General features: G+C 40.1%; 1 protein-coding gene across 1 annotated transcript; it reads right to left on the reverse strand.

Annotated features, from left to right (window-relative positions):
• Window positions 1-275: 275 nt before the first annotated feature.
• Window positions 276-16,918, reverse strand: LOC115386219 (up-regulator of cell proliferation-like). Its single transcript, XM_030088443.1, has 3 exons — window positions 16,810-16,918; window positions 6,863-11,564; window positions 276-286 (listed from the first exon to the last, which is right to left on the reverse strand). Exons 1-2 carry the CDS (start codon window positions 16,916-16,918, stop codon window positions 6,895-6,897), a joined length of 4,779 nt encoding a protein of 1,592 aa, XP_029944303.1. The 3' UTR covers window positions 276-286; window positions 6,863-6,894.
• Between the last annotated feature and the right edge of the window lie 584 nt (window positions 16,919-17,502).

The following is a 17,502-nucleotide window of genomic DNA, read 5'->3' on the forward strand; positions in this document are numbered from 1 at the left end:
CAACCACGGGAAAACTATGAAAGGAACTGGAACATACCGTTTGGAATCATTTATTAATTATTTATGGACAAAATACAATTTACATCAGTCTGTAATTCAGATAATTTTTAGGCCAGCAGAGAAGGCTTTGCAGGCCCTGACGGCCCACCACTGCATTACAAGTACCTCTAACATCACTAAATTGTCACTTGAAAGTTGCAGTGCCGGTCCGGCGCCAGCATTTTTTTGGGGAGAATTTGAAAGGAATGACGTAATGCGCGCTGCGGCTGGTTAGGTTTCATTTTGTCTGCCATTACTCCGCCAGATGCTTAGTGAGCAACAACTGAGCAGGAGCTTCCAGAAAGGAAGAAAACACCGGCTTCTAGCACTGCCACAGCTCCAGCAGACTCCACCAGGTAAAAGAAACTTAAATCTTACTTGAGCGCTACTAAACGAGCGAAGACGGAGTCCCCCTCTTCCGTGCACGGGAGCCACAGGGACGAGTTTTTCACTAAGCTGCATTACGCCCAAGGCCTGCAGGGGGCGCTGTTTTGCATAAAACGTGCAAACTCCTTAAGGCACCTTTAACAGGAAGTGTGTGGTCGGTGTGTGAGGCAGTAATGTCAGCTCGGGAAATTTCTGACGGCAAATTCACAAATGTGACTTTCGGGTGTGCCAAGATCAGATGATATTTTCCCTAAGGGCAGTGTTACAGCAATGATTTGTTTTTGCCTAGGTTTTGTGACCAATATTGCTTTCAATCTAGCATGTAACTAAACTACAAAAATCAGTTTGTCACTAATTTCGACAAAACTGTTGGAAATTATTTGCCACAAATGAATGTGTTGAAGGGTCATTTTTCATGTTACTGAATTCCATTGCAAAGAGATAATGATTTATGCTTTAAACAAAACATTACCAATGTGTTATGGCCACGTTATTTGAATATTGCCTAATAACAGCATGTCTGTAGTTTCTTTTGCAGGTTGTTTTGTGAAGATCGAGCCAGATTTGACCGAATGACACCAGATCTGGCAAACCAATATGCTGTTACAAAAATTTCTTTCAGACCCAATAATGTTGTTGATTTGTCACATTTCCAACCACTCCAAGAAGATATATTAGGAATTATGGGTTTATTATGTGCATTTGTTTGTAATTAATAGAAATATGACCAGTCTTTATTACCAAGTATGGTGAATGCGAAAAACTCCCCACTCATCCCTCAGTTAGTGCAATGTGTAAAATAATTTGTAGTGTCCGTCCCCCGAATGTTCTGCCCTGATGCACATGTAATAGCAAGAAGGATTGGGGAACTATGGTTGTTCATATGTGCATCTTTGCTTCATGAATAGCAACAATATGTTTAAAAACATGATTCCCCATGTAATTTTTGAAATCGGGGCCACATTAGTCGCTTTGTAGTGTCCGTCCCCTCTTATTTTCTGACCTTCAATTACCAGGTGTAATTGGTGCATTGTTTATCATTGTTTATTGTTGAAGCACAATTTCATCAAAATGCGTTGCTTATTTCTGTGTCAGGAAGGCATTTGTGTTAAATTGTGTAGTGTCCGTCCCTTCCTTTGCATGGTCTGTTACATGATGTTACATGAGCTATGATGGAAATTAAATAAGGGTTAAAGGTTTGAATGGAGAAAAAATTTAATTGTTGTCTGATATTAACTGATTTAATGGCAGTAAGATACACATGTCACTAACTGTGGTGCGTTTAGTATGATTCATTGACCGTGTTGACAACATGATCATATGATGATACTCATCAACGATGCAAACGACGCTCAATATCAAATGATATTTTATAATTTACTTGAATATTGACATTTTGAAACATTGAAAGCTTGCTTTGGGACAAAAACTTGCAGAAAAACACCATCAATCCCATTGAGATCACTGTTTAAATGGTCCTTGTACGAATATGTCATCAGGTGTAGCGTCCGTCCCCCTTTTCTTGTGAATCGTTACTTCAGCTACAATTGATAAGGAACATAGTTAAATGAGGAATAAATGTTTAAATGGAGAAACTGAAAGGTTGTTGTTTGATATTCAACTAAATTAGAGCAGTGAGATTTCACTCTGACGAACAATGGGGGCAGATATAGTCTATTGACGGCATGAAATTTTTACATTTTGTGAAATTACTCATAAAATCAGTTGATATTTTGCAAGTTTCTTGCATTTTGGCGTTCTATAACACGAAAAGATTACTATGGGTCACAAACATGTAAGAAAGACACCATCAGTACCATGATGAACACCCAGCAGTTGGTCTCAGTAGGATGCATGTTCATGTTGTAGTGTCCGTCCCCTTAAAAAATGCGGATTTGGGTAGCTGCGTTCGTTGCCTTTTTACGCGATGATGGTGTACGGATACTACAAATCATTGCTGCTTCATTATAGAAGAGGTGTTCAAGTACATGTTGCACCAACATACATGGGAATTTGGCAACATGAAATTTTCAGTCACCCTGTCCTGAAAGTCATGATCTGATCTTGGCACACCCGTCAGGTTAGTTAAGTATAATCTTTATTAATTGATATAAGTGTGAATGTAGTGTTTCTCATTCCGAAACAGCAGAAGCTCAACAGATCAAAAATGTCCACATAAAAGTCATTTGGTTAGGTCAGTATTGATCATAAAATCTCCACACCTGCAGATATCACTTAGATTGAGTCAAATCAGCATTTTCCAGGAGATGTGATGCTGCTTGTAGTTGCATCGGGTTTAAAGTAACTACGTGATATGTATTTTATACTTAAATATTTTTTAATTCTAGATAAGCTGTGCTTTTATCCTTTTTTTTTTTTTAAGAAAATACTTAACAGCAAACTCTTATGAATATTAATTGCCTGTACCTTCATGAAACTGCATTTGTAGTGAATTGATTTGAAATGAAATAATCAAAATGCTCCTCATAATAGATCAGAATCTCATTTGATTTTATTTACAGTGAGAATACAATATCAAAACTTCTTCACATGGACCTGGATTAGATAATTAACGGGCAGAGAGGCAGATGCGCAGATTAACTTGAACGGTAAAATACTAACTGAAGCGCTGCTGTTTGAGCCCACAGGGACCACATGGTGGTTTATATGGGGAGAGAAGTTAGTCACTGGTGCTGTTGTTGCTTGTGCTCAAGCTTTAGCCTGTTTGATATGTATTATATCCCTGGTTCCCCCTGTCAAACATTTTATTAGCCTACTCAAAAGGAAATGCACACAATGAAAATCAACAGATTGTGGAGGATTGCTGTGAGACAGATGATGGATGAGAAAAAAGACCCACAGTGAAAAACTGGAGACCATAAGGGACTCACAGCCTTAAATGCAGAAACCAGAAGCAGAAAGATCAGGATAGATCTGATCCTCATCTTCCTTCTGAAGGACATTCAAAGGCTCAACAAAGTTTGTGTGAAAATGTCTGTTTGCTGTTTGCTGCTAATCTATCTGCATAGGAGGGAACTGATCCATCCATATGGAGCCTTTTGTACTCACTCCTGTGGATGAGGAGGCAGTGACAGCAATCACAGGAGGCAAGAACAGGAACAAGGTGTTTGTCCGGCCTGGCTCTTTCTCCTTGTCTATTTTATAAGCTAACACTGGAGGGAGCCATTGTGACAGATTGAGCACAGTCAGCCCACCATGAGGACTCTGGACATGAGAAGAAGAACGTGAACCAAACCAGGAGGCAGAGATGAAGACAAACACAACATCTGGATGAGGAGCAAAACTGTACATTTTTAAGTGTAAGAATCAAACAGACAAAATATTTGTAAATATTAAGTTTCCTAATAGTTTTTTCTTTGTTTCTTTTTGGTTTTTCTTTTTGAGTGAATGAATGATATGCTTATTTTGTGATGGGGAAAAAGACAACAGGTGCAGTTTGCAACAAGAAAAAAAAAGTACCTTCACCAGCTTGAGGTGTCAAAGTAATTACCCGTTTGCCACAATTAGGTTTCGTTTCAGGTTGTTTTCATGTTTCTCAGGATGGCGTGGGCATCCTGTAGCATCTTGATATTGTAGCAGAAGTCCTCTCCACTCACACCATCACCCAGCAAAGGGCCAGAGATTCTGGAGTTTTATTGATCTTTCTAAGATATGATATTTGTTTCCCCACAGGCCTGGGGTTTGGTCAGGGGGTGGTGGATGGCCGGGCCGGGGGGGGGGGATGCCCTGGATCTCGGGGTGCGTGGCCGGAGCGCTGGGGGGTGTACTGGCCTGGGGTGGGCAGCCACCTGTGTGGGCTGGTTCTCCCGGGTGGGTCATGGCCCTCCGCCTGTGTGGGGGGTCGGCTCTTGGGCTCTTGGGCTCTCGGCTCTGCCCGCCCGGTTGGACCGGCTCCTGCCGGTCGTGGCTCTGCGGGGCCCGGGCCCCGGGACCGCCGGGGTCCCCGGCCGGGGCTTTCATCTGCCCCATTTCTGTACCGGAGCGGGGGCGTCTGCCTGGGGGAGCAGCCTGGATCCGGGCTCTGAGATGACCACCGGCTGTCTGGGCTCTGAGGGCCTCTCTGGCCTGCTTCTGGCCTTCTCAGGGGTCAGAGGTCATATATGCATGATTCACTGTCACCATCACCATCACCATCACATTTGCATGATCACGCTGATTTTTAATCCCTCTTCACATACTGGGTTACCTTGTCTTCTTGTGGTGGTTAGAATAATGGTGATCTGTAGTAGCCTTCTCTTGATGCACGCCCCGAGTTTACTACTCGTTACTGCGAGCTCTATTCTTACAAAAAAAAAAAAAAAAAAATTATATATACGTATATGTATGGCTTGTGTCAGTTTTTGTGTTGGTTGTCGGCTCTGTTTTGGTGTTGTCTAGATTGTTATTGGTGATGACGATTGTTGGTGATGATGATTCTTGGTTACGTGTGGTGCGTCGACAACACTGTTTTGCATCGTGAATTTGTACATAGGTTGTAAAGCACTAAAATATAACTACATTAAAATGACAGGAAGACTTTTCCCGTCTGAATCAAGTCTTTGAAACAAGGTTATTCAAGGTTTAACTTCCCAACCAGATCTGTCACTGACCCTCCTACAAACACTTCAGAGGCTGAGAGCTCTGATATCAGCCACATTTTGCCTTCCAGTGATTCCTGCTAAACCAACACAAAACACAAGTGCGGCCGACGAAATGTGAGCTCTGTGAACATGTAGCAGTTGTTTACATGTAGCCTCCTGATTTAGCAGTGGGACAGACATGAGGGCTTTGATACCAGAAGATGCCTCTTATCCTCAGAGAGTGACGCCATCACACAGGTGCTGGGACTCTTTCCTTCATCCGTGGCGCTGTGTGGCAGTGTGCTGGTGTGTTTCTGGCTGTGACGTCATGTAGCAGAAGGCTCTTTCAGTCCGTCACACTCTGAGCGTGTGTGTTCACCTGTGGATCAGACTGGACCGACACACACTTGGCCTCTGCTGCGTTACAAAGTGACTCACTGCAGCCTGGAGGGTCAAACAGCTTCATCTCACTTCATTCTGGTCTCAACTCAGTCAAACAGGAGCAGAACTCAGAAAGCTCATCATCACACGACTCGTCAACCTTCAGCTCGGTTTCCACTGCAAATTTGCACCTGTTGTCTGGTTTTTACACTCTGTTGAATTCACAAAGCTGACACTTGACATGAAGAAATATGTTAAATAATGGAGTTTAAAAAAAGATGATTATTAAAAAAGTCAAGTGAAACTATATAAATAAATGAGGTGATGATATTTCTGTTTACTTCAGAAGTTATTATACGCTGTATGCTGTGATTCTGATCTGGGAAACATTAAAGACATTCATAGCCAGTCTGCTCATCTTGTGTCTTTATTCATTCTGACAGTTTAACATGATCCTGTACATCCTTGAAAAATGTCACCATGTAGAATGAAGAGTAAAATATTCAGAATCAATAAAAACCTTCATCAGTCAAAACATTTTCGACAAACATGTGACATGATTTCATCGACTCAACCTTTGTTGCAGGCGCAAGTTTCAACATTTTTTGTTTTCAGCCTTTAATATATGTTTTTAAAGCATGTCGTATCAGACAGAACTCAAATATTCAGCTTTAAAATTCTCAGCATGAAAAGTCACAAACATGATGATGATGATGCCACAACTCAACTGAAGGAAATTTAACATCATTAAGAGAACAAACACACAACAGTCATCACATGTTTTTTTTAAACAGATCTCATGTCACGAACTTAATCTGGTTAAAACGGACTTTTTTCCAGTGTCATGTTTACATCTCACTATAATCAAAAATGAAAAGATTATTCACACTTACATTTCACATGTTCTCAAAATGAACATAAGGACATTTTAATGTTTTCTCATCCAAATAATCACTTAACGGTCATGAAACAAATCTAAAGTGATCATAACAGTATTTACAGTGATCAGATCACGACTAAATGATCAAATAAAAATACCTCTGTGCTCTGATGATTTCACCCATTTTACCTTACAGACAGTGTCATGATGTTTTGAAAGTTATTTGAGATAAATGTTCATGAGGCAATGAAACATGAAACAATTAACTTTTGATATTTTCCACTGAATGCTAAAAGTTCTCCACACTACACCTCATTTCCAGAACACAGTCATGATTACTTCAGCTGGTGGAGTGCATTAGAGTTCCACCTGTTTGGATTTTGATAATGTGTTAGAAACATGACTCTAGTTTGATGAGAGTTCAAGAAACATGTTCTTTCGGTCCAAGATACATGACAATAAATATTTTTCTTGACGTTTTCTTAAGTGTAAGTTATTGTGATTAACTATCTGTACAGTAAATATATAATTCATTGAATTTCATGACAAATTTGACAGAAAGATTCTATACAAAAATATGAAGCTGCCACTCTACACTCTCAGAATAAGTAACATAAATGAAAAGTCTCACTTCACGTAAAAGGACTTTTTCAGGCTTTCTTCTGCCTGCTGAGATGTGATCTTTCTCCAAGTTTCAGGAATGTCAGCAGGCTCTGCTTTATACTCTTTGGCAAAGTCATCATTGTACTTGGTCATGATGTATTTCCAGTAGTCTGAAGCCTCAAGACTTCCATCTGGAAAAATATCCCAGTCAGGGAATATTTCTCTGTACCTCTTGTAAGGATGATATTCATTGTTTGTTTGACTGCAGCGGAAACGATTTTCACTTTCAACACAAGATGAACAGATGTCAGTGATAAGTTTATCTGTGTGAGGCCACCTGTGTCCACCCAGACCCTGTGGTCGGTGTAATGAGGCCCAGTGTTGTGTATGAGCTTCTCCTCCAGCCTCACAGGGAACAGCACAGAATGGACACTGTTTGCCACATACGATCACTCTCTGGAAAAGCTCATCCTGAGGCTGCATGTGGAGACACTTTAGTTTGTTTTTCAACGTTGAGGTTTTGAACTTTTCTCTCAAAATTTCTTTCATCTCCTTCACAGAAATTGTGAGGCAGTCAGCAAACTTGTCCTGATCAGCATTGTTCAGGAACATAGATGCTCCAAGTGCATCCTGGGACATGGCCAGTTTATCACCAAGCTCTTTGCAGATGTCCTCCACTAAATTTTTCACATTCTCTCTGTTTAGTGTTTTGGCCTTTTCAATGGCTTCATTTATGTAGCTGACACTTGTCTCAAGATGTCGCTTCTCAAACTCAAATGTTTTGGAGGAAATTAAAAAATGTTCCTGTATTTTTTGAAGGATCCACTTCTTTACAAAGCTCTCATAGGAGGAAGTGAAGCTCAAATAGTCATTAAAGTTTTTCTTTGAAAGCAAATCCAGTAAAATGTAGTACTGGAAAGCGACTCGTGTGCTGAATTCCTCCTTCTTCAGCATTTCATCCACAATAGAAAGACCCAGGTAATGATTGATGAAGTGTTCAACAGCAGGTTTCAAGCATTTGTTGACAAACTCTTCAGCTTTTTTCTGACACTGATCTCGTTCATGAAACACATCTTTGAAATCAGCACAAAAATCTGGCTTGTATTTCATCAGACATTTGCGGGGATCCTTCTCATCTAAGAAATCTTGGTGCATTTGCTGAAACTTTCTGGCTGCGAATCCACAGATGTGCAGTTTCAGATAAACGTCAAACTCTGTGTCTTTCTTAAGATCTTCATTCTTTTCCAGATGCTGGTCAATGATCTGGAGCATCTCTTCGATGTAAGTGTTGTGGTAATTGGTCTTTTGGTTTTGCTTATTGTTCACGTATTTTTCACAAGTGTCGATGATCAAATCAGCACTTTTTTGTGCAACTTTAGTGTGAGTTTCAATGTTGAAAAAATACCAATAACTGTTCATCATTTTGTTTAGGAATCTCTCTGATTTATATTTAAAAGGCTTCTTCCCACAATCTTCCAGCCTTGTTTTGCTTAATATTTCATGTGCATAACTTCCCCTGTGAGCCAGATTTACTCGCAAATGCCGAGAAACATCTCCAATAACATCTCTGACATGTTGTTTAGGGAAAGTCAGTTTGCTCAGTATTTCATTCCACAGTTTGTTGAATTCCTCATCCAGCTCTTCATCATTCATCTGAACCTTTCTCTTTCGACATTTCTCAATCAGCTCAATTGCTGCTTTTTCAATTTCTTTCATGTGATTTTCTTTAATTCTGTCGAGCTCTGGCATTCCCTGTTTGATGTCCACTGCTGCTTGAAGCTGATCAAGTACAGACCTCTCAGTTTGCTTTCGTAGACTTCTTGCACGGTTTGAAAACTCTTCTTTGTATCCAACAACCAGATAGACATGACCATCTGTTTGCTCAAAGTACTGAGTTACTTTGTCAAGTAGTTTTGACTCCCAGACAGACATCACTGTGACAGCTTCAGTTTTTAACTGACGATGAAATTGTTTCAAGTCATATATTTGTGATTGTGCAGCAAGGGTGAGATGAGAAATTCTGGTTTCTGCATCTGTGACCCAGTTGTACATTTCTTTTTTGAACTCCCATTCCCATTTGTTGAATTCTGTGCAGAGTCTCATGTAGGCCTCAGCGACGAGGCTGTTTCTGAAGCTGAAGAGAAAGTTTTCATGCTTCACTGCATTCCACAGACTTGTCATCCACTCTTTAAACTCCAACACTGTGTTAACAGATGAATTTCTGTTTCTCAGGAGCTGGATGATGTTTTTCTTGAGCTCATAAACAGCCTCGCTGTAGCCTGTGTTGACTGGTGCCATTGGAGGGTTTCCAGTCCAGAGACCAGGAATGTAGCAGCTCCCAGTGTCGGGATCATACGCCATCACATCAGTGAAGCTCTTGTTCTGCTCTTTCTTTTCCTCTCTGGCTGCTGCCTGGGTCATCTCATTCAACTGTTCAAAGAGCAGCTTCCGATCTCTTAAGTTCTTCTCGTGGGCTGAAACATCAGACACGTTCTGGTGAACAAAGTAACATTGTGGCTTTTTGCCCACTTCCTTCATCCGGAGGAAAGCATGAACGACTATCTGGAGGATGTCCTTCATTTCTGTTGAATTCTCCATTGCAATATTGATAATGGTGATGTCGCTCAGCCCCACAACAAGTGTTGCCAGTTCATGGTCATGTTCATAGCTGCTGTCCAGCTGGGAGAGTTCTGGTGACCTCAAGCCTTCAGTGTCAATGATCATCATGAAGTCACAGTTGAGCTCTTTTTGGAGCTCTTCATCAATTCTGATGAGCAGCATGAAGGCACCACGAGTGCATCGACCACTGCTGACTGCAAACTGCACTCCAAACATGGTGTTGAGGAGAGTGGACTTTCCTGTGCTCTGAACTCCCAGAACTGTAACAACCAGGATCCTGTTCTTAGAACCCACCAAGTCATTGAGCTGAGAGAGAACATCACTGACCCAGCTCAGAGGGATGTTGGAAGCATCTCCATCTACAAGCTCCAGTGGAAATCCATCAAGTAGCAGCTGTGCACCGAGTTTGGGCAGATGATTTAACTGCTGATGTGATGGATGTGTTTTTTTAAGAGCTCGTGAAGCTTCATAGATTTGACCCATTTCACGGAAGAAGTGTTCAGTGCCCAGTGAACTGTCAGAAAGCTGTTGGTCAATTTCTTTGATCTCTTTCTTGTTCTCAGAGTTCTTGCACTTTTCTTTGTACAGCTCCCTCAGTTCAGACAGTTTTACACGAGACATGTCATCAAGGTTAATTCGCATCCACTTCAGAAAAAAGCCTCTCTCTAAAGAGTTGCTTGATACTGCACTGATAAAGGATGTCATTGCTGTGGAAATGTCATGAGAGTTTTGTTTCTTTCTCAGTTCATTTTTCTGCAGCTTCAGGTCACTTTTGTACTGCTCAATGTTTTCAGATCCAACTTTTCGAAGTCGAACTTCTTCCTTCTCTAAGGAAGTCAAGTCTTTCCATATCTGGCCTTGCAATGGCAGCTGATCTTCTTTGTACTTCAGGATGTCTTGAATTTCAGCAGTGATGTCATCTGCTTTTTTCCTTCCAGTCTGGCACTCTGGAGAGTCTTCATCCACCAGGATTCCCAGTTCATGGGCAACCTCAGCCATCTGCTCAATTCGCATCTTCATCTTTGTTTTCTCAACTACATGAGCAACTGCTTCTCTCAGACACATGACAAAGTCTACTTCATTGATGTCTGTTGTCTTCAAAATTACGTTTTTTCTTTTCAAGGACATGTCAGTTGCTCTTTGTTTCAAACCATCAAGACTAAAGTTCCTGCTCTGGTGGTTTCCCACTAAGAATATCTCTGTCTGGCTGTTCAGGTTCTTCAGTAGTTTACACTCAGGGTTGAGATTATCAAAGAAAACAAAAACTGCTGCAGATGTTTGACACAAAAAGGAGAAATGTGTTTGGAAAGAGGCAATGTCTCCTCTGAGGTTAGCTAAAGCCACTGGGTGGCTGAAAATATCCATGTTTTCATTGCCACAAGGAAGGTACCAAGTTATCTCAGTCAGTCCATTGGATATTCTTCGTGGTCTGTCTCCACAGTCCATGTTGTGGTGAACAAAGGTGTCATGGTACTGCTGAGAGCTGCTCAGGAGCTTGTTGAGGATCTCTGACTTGGACAAAGAGCACTCACCCAGTCTCACAAAAGAGATCATTGGTAGTTCAGACACAACGATTCTGTCTTCAGTGAAACCTTTGGATTCAGAGAGTGATTTGGGTCTGTACTTTTTAACAATGTCTCTCAAAGCCCACACCATCAATGTGCTCTGATTTTTATCACAGTCAGGAAGAAGCAGAGGCACAGAAAACTGACACATGGACATTTTGAGAGCTAATTCCTGCTGCACAAAACCATCAGAGCACAGAAAGAGAGCAGTGATTATGTCGAGCATATTCAGTACATCAGCAGAGTTTGGACTGATCAGGAGATCATCCAGATCAAACTCTTCATTCTCTGACACATCACTTTCACATTCTGATGGATATTTCACATTTCTGGCTGTTACATTCACCATCATCAGTTTCTTTAAGAAATACCAAGGGAGGTCTGATTTACACTTGGAAGGTTGATCATCAGTGGTCTTCTTATCAATCTGAAGTATCTTACTGAGTGATAGTTTCTGTGTGTAGAACTGCTCCAATCCCAGATCCTCCAGAAAGCTCTCCAGGTGGATCTCTGTGGACATAAATTAAAAGGTCAAAATTTATGCAAATGAACAAGTAGTTTTCCATTTGAAGACTGACATGTCTCCCAGCAAGAGTATTGAAGCAGATGACTGCAATTTATGAATTAATTTAACAAAGTAAATTGCTTCACCAGTATGTTCTATTCACCAAACATTAACCGTATCTTATTTATAACCAATGACTATTTTTAAATGAGATTGTTGCCAAAACATCAATCAAATGGCCTGTTTATAAATGCTGTTTATAAATGCTGCAGAGTTGATCTTTCAGTTCACTGTTTTCGATGTTGCAACTGTGTTCACACTGAAATGTTTTGAGGTTAGTGCATTGACTTTAACCACTTATCTCCTTTTGAAGCAGTGCTGCCTTTTATTTTTATTTGGAGGTTTCACAATGGCTTCAAGATGGGAATGAAGATAACTGTCGTTTTAAACATTTTTTCATGAAGTCAAACCTTGGTCATTTTAGCTCAACAGGCTTGATGTTGTTTGTTATTTCAGTCAATAAAGATTTTTTTTTTTAGACAAAAAAGTAACTCAGAAATTATAGAACAACTGTATCGGTGGAGCAGAAGTTATCATTTTAACCTGACAGGGTCTTGAAGAGTGGTGAACTCTTGTTTCCAGTGTTGCAGTGGCGGCTGGTCAATAGGGGGCGCTAGGGCGCCGCCCTCATCAGTCTGTGGTCAGTCACTCTGCACAATTTTCAGAAAATATAAAACTTTGAGTGTATAATTTCTATGTAAAATATACGTGTACAATATTATATTTTCAGCCTTGATGTGCATATAAAAGGCATTACATTGTTTCTTTTGAATAATTTTTCACGGTATTTCTGTATGAATAACACTTCCTGGTTTTGGGGGCAGCGGGACACATTTAGCAAGAGATACAGTAGGTGGCGGTATGCACCTAAGTTGTTGGTCGGCACCCGCCATTATTCCAAAGAAGAAGAGGAACTGGGGCGCAGGACAAATGGAGCCTCAAACTTTTTACTAAAACGTGACTTGAGGCTGCATTTTAATTGGTGCCTTACAAATTGGGTTTGTGGCGCAGCTCTGTGCGCCACACACACTCCCACTTTGGACACTGCTGTTGTCATTCATCTGCACTCGTGCATTTTCGGCTCTAACGAAAGTCTACAGTGGCAGAGTCAATGACGTATAGAATTACGTAATTCCATACGTCATTGGGCAGAGTAGTTTGAGCCATACTGTTGAGAAGGATGGTTTGTTAAAGTGGAACTGGAATAATGAAAGTTAATTCTGTAAAGTCTCTGCAAGTGCACGGTAAGAATAAATGAGTGCAATAAGTGACGGCTGCAATAAGTTTCATTTGTTTGTTCTCCCAGACTGAAGGAACATATATTTCATATGATCTGTTGAGGCATCTGCTTTATAGGATATTTTTGTTGCTAGATTTTTTATTTATTTATTTATTTTCATTTACAGCAGTGCTAAATGGTACTTTTCCTGATTTTTCAGTCAGAGCTCCATGTTTATCTGTCGAATTCATTGGTTGCGTTTGGTTTTCATTCATTGTTAATGAGACTGAGAATCAATTGTTAATTATTTTCCTTTAGTGGTTTAAATTTTCTTCTAGTTCCTGGATAAAATGTTCTTTAGAAGTGAAAGTTTATTGATTTTGATAGGATGTTCTTGCGTTATTATGGCATGTTATATTTGTTGAAAATGATCTCAAAATAACATTGTTGTGTAGTGCAATATTATCACTTATTGCAATAATTTCTGAGACAATTGACTGCACAGAAAATGTTGATATTACTGGATGTGTAAGTAAGTTGGTTACCAATTGTTGCACAGACCAATACAGTGATTAATGGACCTGTGGATGTGGCAGACACACAATTTCTTCAAAATAAAACAGATGACAATGTTTGATTATATGCAGTTTTTCTTTCTTCCTAAATCTGTAACTGCATGGACATTAAAGTGGCTAGGTTTGCAGCATCAACTTGCCTCCAAGGTAATTTGCACCCCCCCCCAAAAAAAAAAAAAATGTCACCAGCCGCCACTGCAGTGTTGTGTGAATGTAATCGATTACTCATTAATGTGTGCAGTGTGCAATGAAAGAAAAGTGAAATTCATTGAATATATATTCATCCAATAAACAAAATACTCACTGGCATCAAAAGTTTCCTTTAAAACGGGCACTGACAAATGTTATATTTTAGAGTTTGTTTCTTAAAACCATCCCCACATTTTCAAAACTCAAAGCAACGATTTAAAACTGGAAAAGAAAAAACTTTCTCCCTCCCTGGAAGATCAGACACAATAAGGATGATCTTTCTTCCATAGATATTATACTTATTCAAGATTATACCAATGGATCTTTTTAAAAACATTGTTGGTCACAGCTTTTGTCATGATTTTGGTGTTTCTCCCTCTCCCATATTTTTTCTTCCTTGTGCTTTTTTTTTGTGGAAGGCTGAGTCTGCAGGACCGACTCCTCTGAGCTTCACACCTGAGATCCATTTTCATAAATACCAGTATAAAGACTCCAGCTCTTCCTTCACTCAGTGCCAGATCATCAGTTCACCTCACTTGATTTCATGCAGGCTGTTTAACCTATGTCACTGGATCTCTGTGTGAAACAGATCACCTGCTCCCCGGTTGGGAGACTGGAGGACAAACTGTGTGATTCTGGTGACTGACAGGTTAGAGGTGGAGAATGTGCCTGAAGCTTCTTGTTGCCGTTCTGTTTGAACTGGCTAGCTTAGCTACAAGTGAACAGGGGTTGGTTGTTTGCTCATGTGATCAGGCTGCAAAGCTTTATGGGAACCGTAGTCAAAACAACGGACTGACAACCGGGTGGTCTTTATGACCGTATTTTCCGCAAAAAAGGCACATCGGATTGTAAGGCGCACTGTTGGGTTTTGAGCAAATTAGAGACTTTTAGGTATGCCTTATAGTGCGGAAAATACAGCAGTTTACTGCATGTGGTCTTGTTATGTTTGATTAAAGGTTAAGCGCCGTGTTTCATACACATAGTTTTCAATGGATGCAAACCTGTAGACTTCTTTTGAATGTGAGAATCTTGCTGGCTAACAGAGCGGGTTGTGAGTGTGAGATAAGACTCAATGAAGATGCTTTCTCGGGTCTTCTGTTTGACATTTTGCTTCGATGTTACTGTAAAGAAATTTATGAGGATGTGATTTAGGAGAAGAGACTGGAGATGCAGCTGGGAGGCTGATTATTTGGGAGACCACCTGCTGAAGGAGTTAACTGGCGACAGGAGATCCAGTGGGAAAAATAATTGACCTGCAGAGCTGCTGTTTGTTCATTTTCTGAACTGTCTTAATGTAAAATATGTTAAACATATTCAGTGATCCATAAACTTTCCACAACAAACAAAATATTTAGATTGCATTACCCGTATTCTCTTTGTGAACATTTAAAAAAGAGCATTTGGCTGTACTTTTCATAACTAGACCACACTGGACCAGTCTTTTGCTGTAAGATCTGAACACGGATCGGTAATCTGTGTGGTTACATTCTCATCTGAAAAGAGCAGCTCTGACCACGGTCTGCAACCTTGAATACACTGGGATTGTGTACTTCACTGGAAACAAACTGCATTATCATTTCAACCATACACACTATTCACTCTTAGACTATGTATGCATTTGTAGACGATTTGAAAAAGAAGAAAAGACAGAAAACTGCCACAGCTTCTCCACACAGTTGTACCACTGCACGTCTTTCCTCAACATGGAAACACAGAGACGCTGTTCAGAGATCAATGTGAAAACAATCCCAACACTGTCCTTCACAGCTGTTGTTTCTTTGTCATCAGATATATGTGCTGCTACTCTGTTGAAGTCTATGGTCACTTCTCCCTCGGTGGAACAGGTCACAGTAAAACTCTCCACTTCACCAGCAGGAGTGTCCCACTGCAGAGACAGTGACTCACTGCTGATGTTAGAGACTGTTATCATGACTGGAGGGATCAGTGCTTCGACAATAACAGAGAAATATTTCATACATTAAAAACAAAAAAATCTCATATTTCAATTTGTTAACACTGTAGATTAATAAAGTTGTCATTTCAAAAGGCTCATTTTCATTTTTGATTTACCTGCTGAGTCTTTGTTTTGAGTTCCATCAGAATCCTCCTTTGTGTCAAAGGATACCTTGTTGACAAACAAACAAAAAACAGTCATTCAAAAAGTCAGAAAGTCATTGCTTGATCCAGTCTTTAATTTAAATTTTTTCCCCAAGTCATTTATAACGTTTTTCATATTTACAAAATACATACATGACAACAACAAAAACGTAATGTAGCAAAAGGACACTATAACCCGTTCGCGAGCTCCTTCCCACCCCGGTCAATATAACACAGTGAACAATACAAGGGCAAAAAAAGAAGACTAACAACAAAAATAAGTAACTAAATGAAAAAATGTGTGCAGGTTTTGCAAACATAATGCAGTACAATGACTATAGCAGTTCCTCTATGTCAGAAATGTGAAGACGTGCCTTCAAAAACCCGATGTCTCTTAGTTGTTTATGTGAAGAAGCACTGAGTTCCAGATGTTTTAAATATTTTTGTGGGTTACCCAACAGATCATATCTCAGCTTTTCCACATGCAAAATACAGCAGAGTCTGATTTCCATCTTTTCAAAATACATCATTTAGCTATTATCATGTTATTTGTCAAAGCAGACCATGCATTGTGATTTATTTCTTCCATCTCTGAAGAAACTCCAAATAAAGCAATATGTGGGATTGATAAGGTTGGTTAAATGTAGTAGAGCATCACTGAAAAATGGTAGACCAGAAATGACAAAGATTAGGGCAATCCCAGAAGAGGTGAGTAAGAGTGCCCTCTGCATTCCACATCTCCTTCACAATGGAGATGAATCAGAAAATATTTTGTATATTCTCCATTTTTATAAATTGTCTTTAAGGTTTTCTAATTTCTCAATGAAGCCAGCTTTGAATTTTTTCATTGAAGATATTCTGATCAGATTTGTTGTCCAGTTTGTTTACCTCGTCCTCTGACTTTTCCATCCTGGCTTCACTCTCAGTCTCTCACACTCGGTACAGATCACACCATCTCTGACTGAAGAGAACAGAAAAAATAAAACATTCATAGCATTAATGTGAGAAAGTGCACATTCACATGGCAACTACAGTTAAAAACAAATAATCTGAATGTGAAAAGAAGAAAACCTGTAGATGAATGTTGAATTAAAAAGTAATGAAACTGACCTTCTGCGTTGAATTGTCCGTGGTGAAGCAGCTCCTTCCTGTCTGCCAACAGTTGATCTGAATGGGGATTGCATGCGATGTGACCCTTTATATCATGTCCCACACCCATTCTGTAAATGTGTGTGTGAAGTGTCAACTGTTGTTTCCCTCTGCTTGATAAATGCTTTCTCTTTCATTTTTAGAACAGCACAGAAATGACTTGCTCCAGGGCAACAGTGGAGCGCAGATAAGACCAGTATTTTATTGTGTTCTGATCGTAAAAGTCATTCAGGAGGACACAATGGCCTTCAATTATCAAATGAATGTGTGATATGTAACTGGGCATATCCACGCTAGGGTTGGTGTTTATCAGTTTGGATGTGAGCGTACGGTATGATCAAATGTCACGGCAGGTCTGACATCATGTACTCAAGGATTTCCAACTGTGAGACTTATTTTTCTTTATCCTGAATGTCCCTCTATCATTCTTAATATTGGGAGAGATAGAAAACAACAGATCAACGGTCAACATTACATTTATTCAGCCATGAAACGACAACAACAGATAAACTGGTTTCACCAAAGTCCTAAGTCTGTCTCCTGTGGAGCTCCGCCATCCTTCCTGTCTCCAGCCAAGTCTCTTGGCTTTTCCTCAGCTGAGTGTGAGACGGTGTTCTTTCACTCCATCCTAAAACCAGTGTCTGTCCTGAGTCT

Source organism: Salarias fasciatus, chromosome 3 (assembly GCF_902148845.1).
Source record: "Salarias fasciatus chromosome 3, fSalaFa1.1, whole genome shotgun sequence".
NCBI lineage: Eukaryota > Metazoa > Chordata > Actinopteri > Blenniiformes > Blenniidae > Salarias > Salarias fasciatus.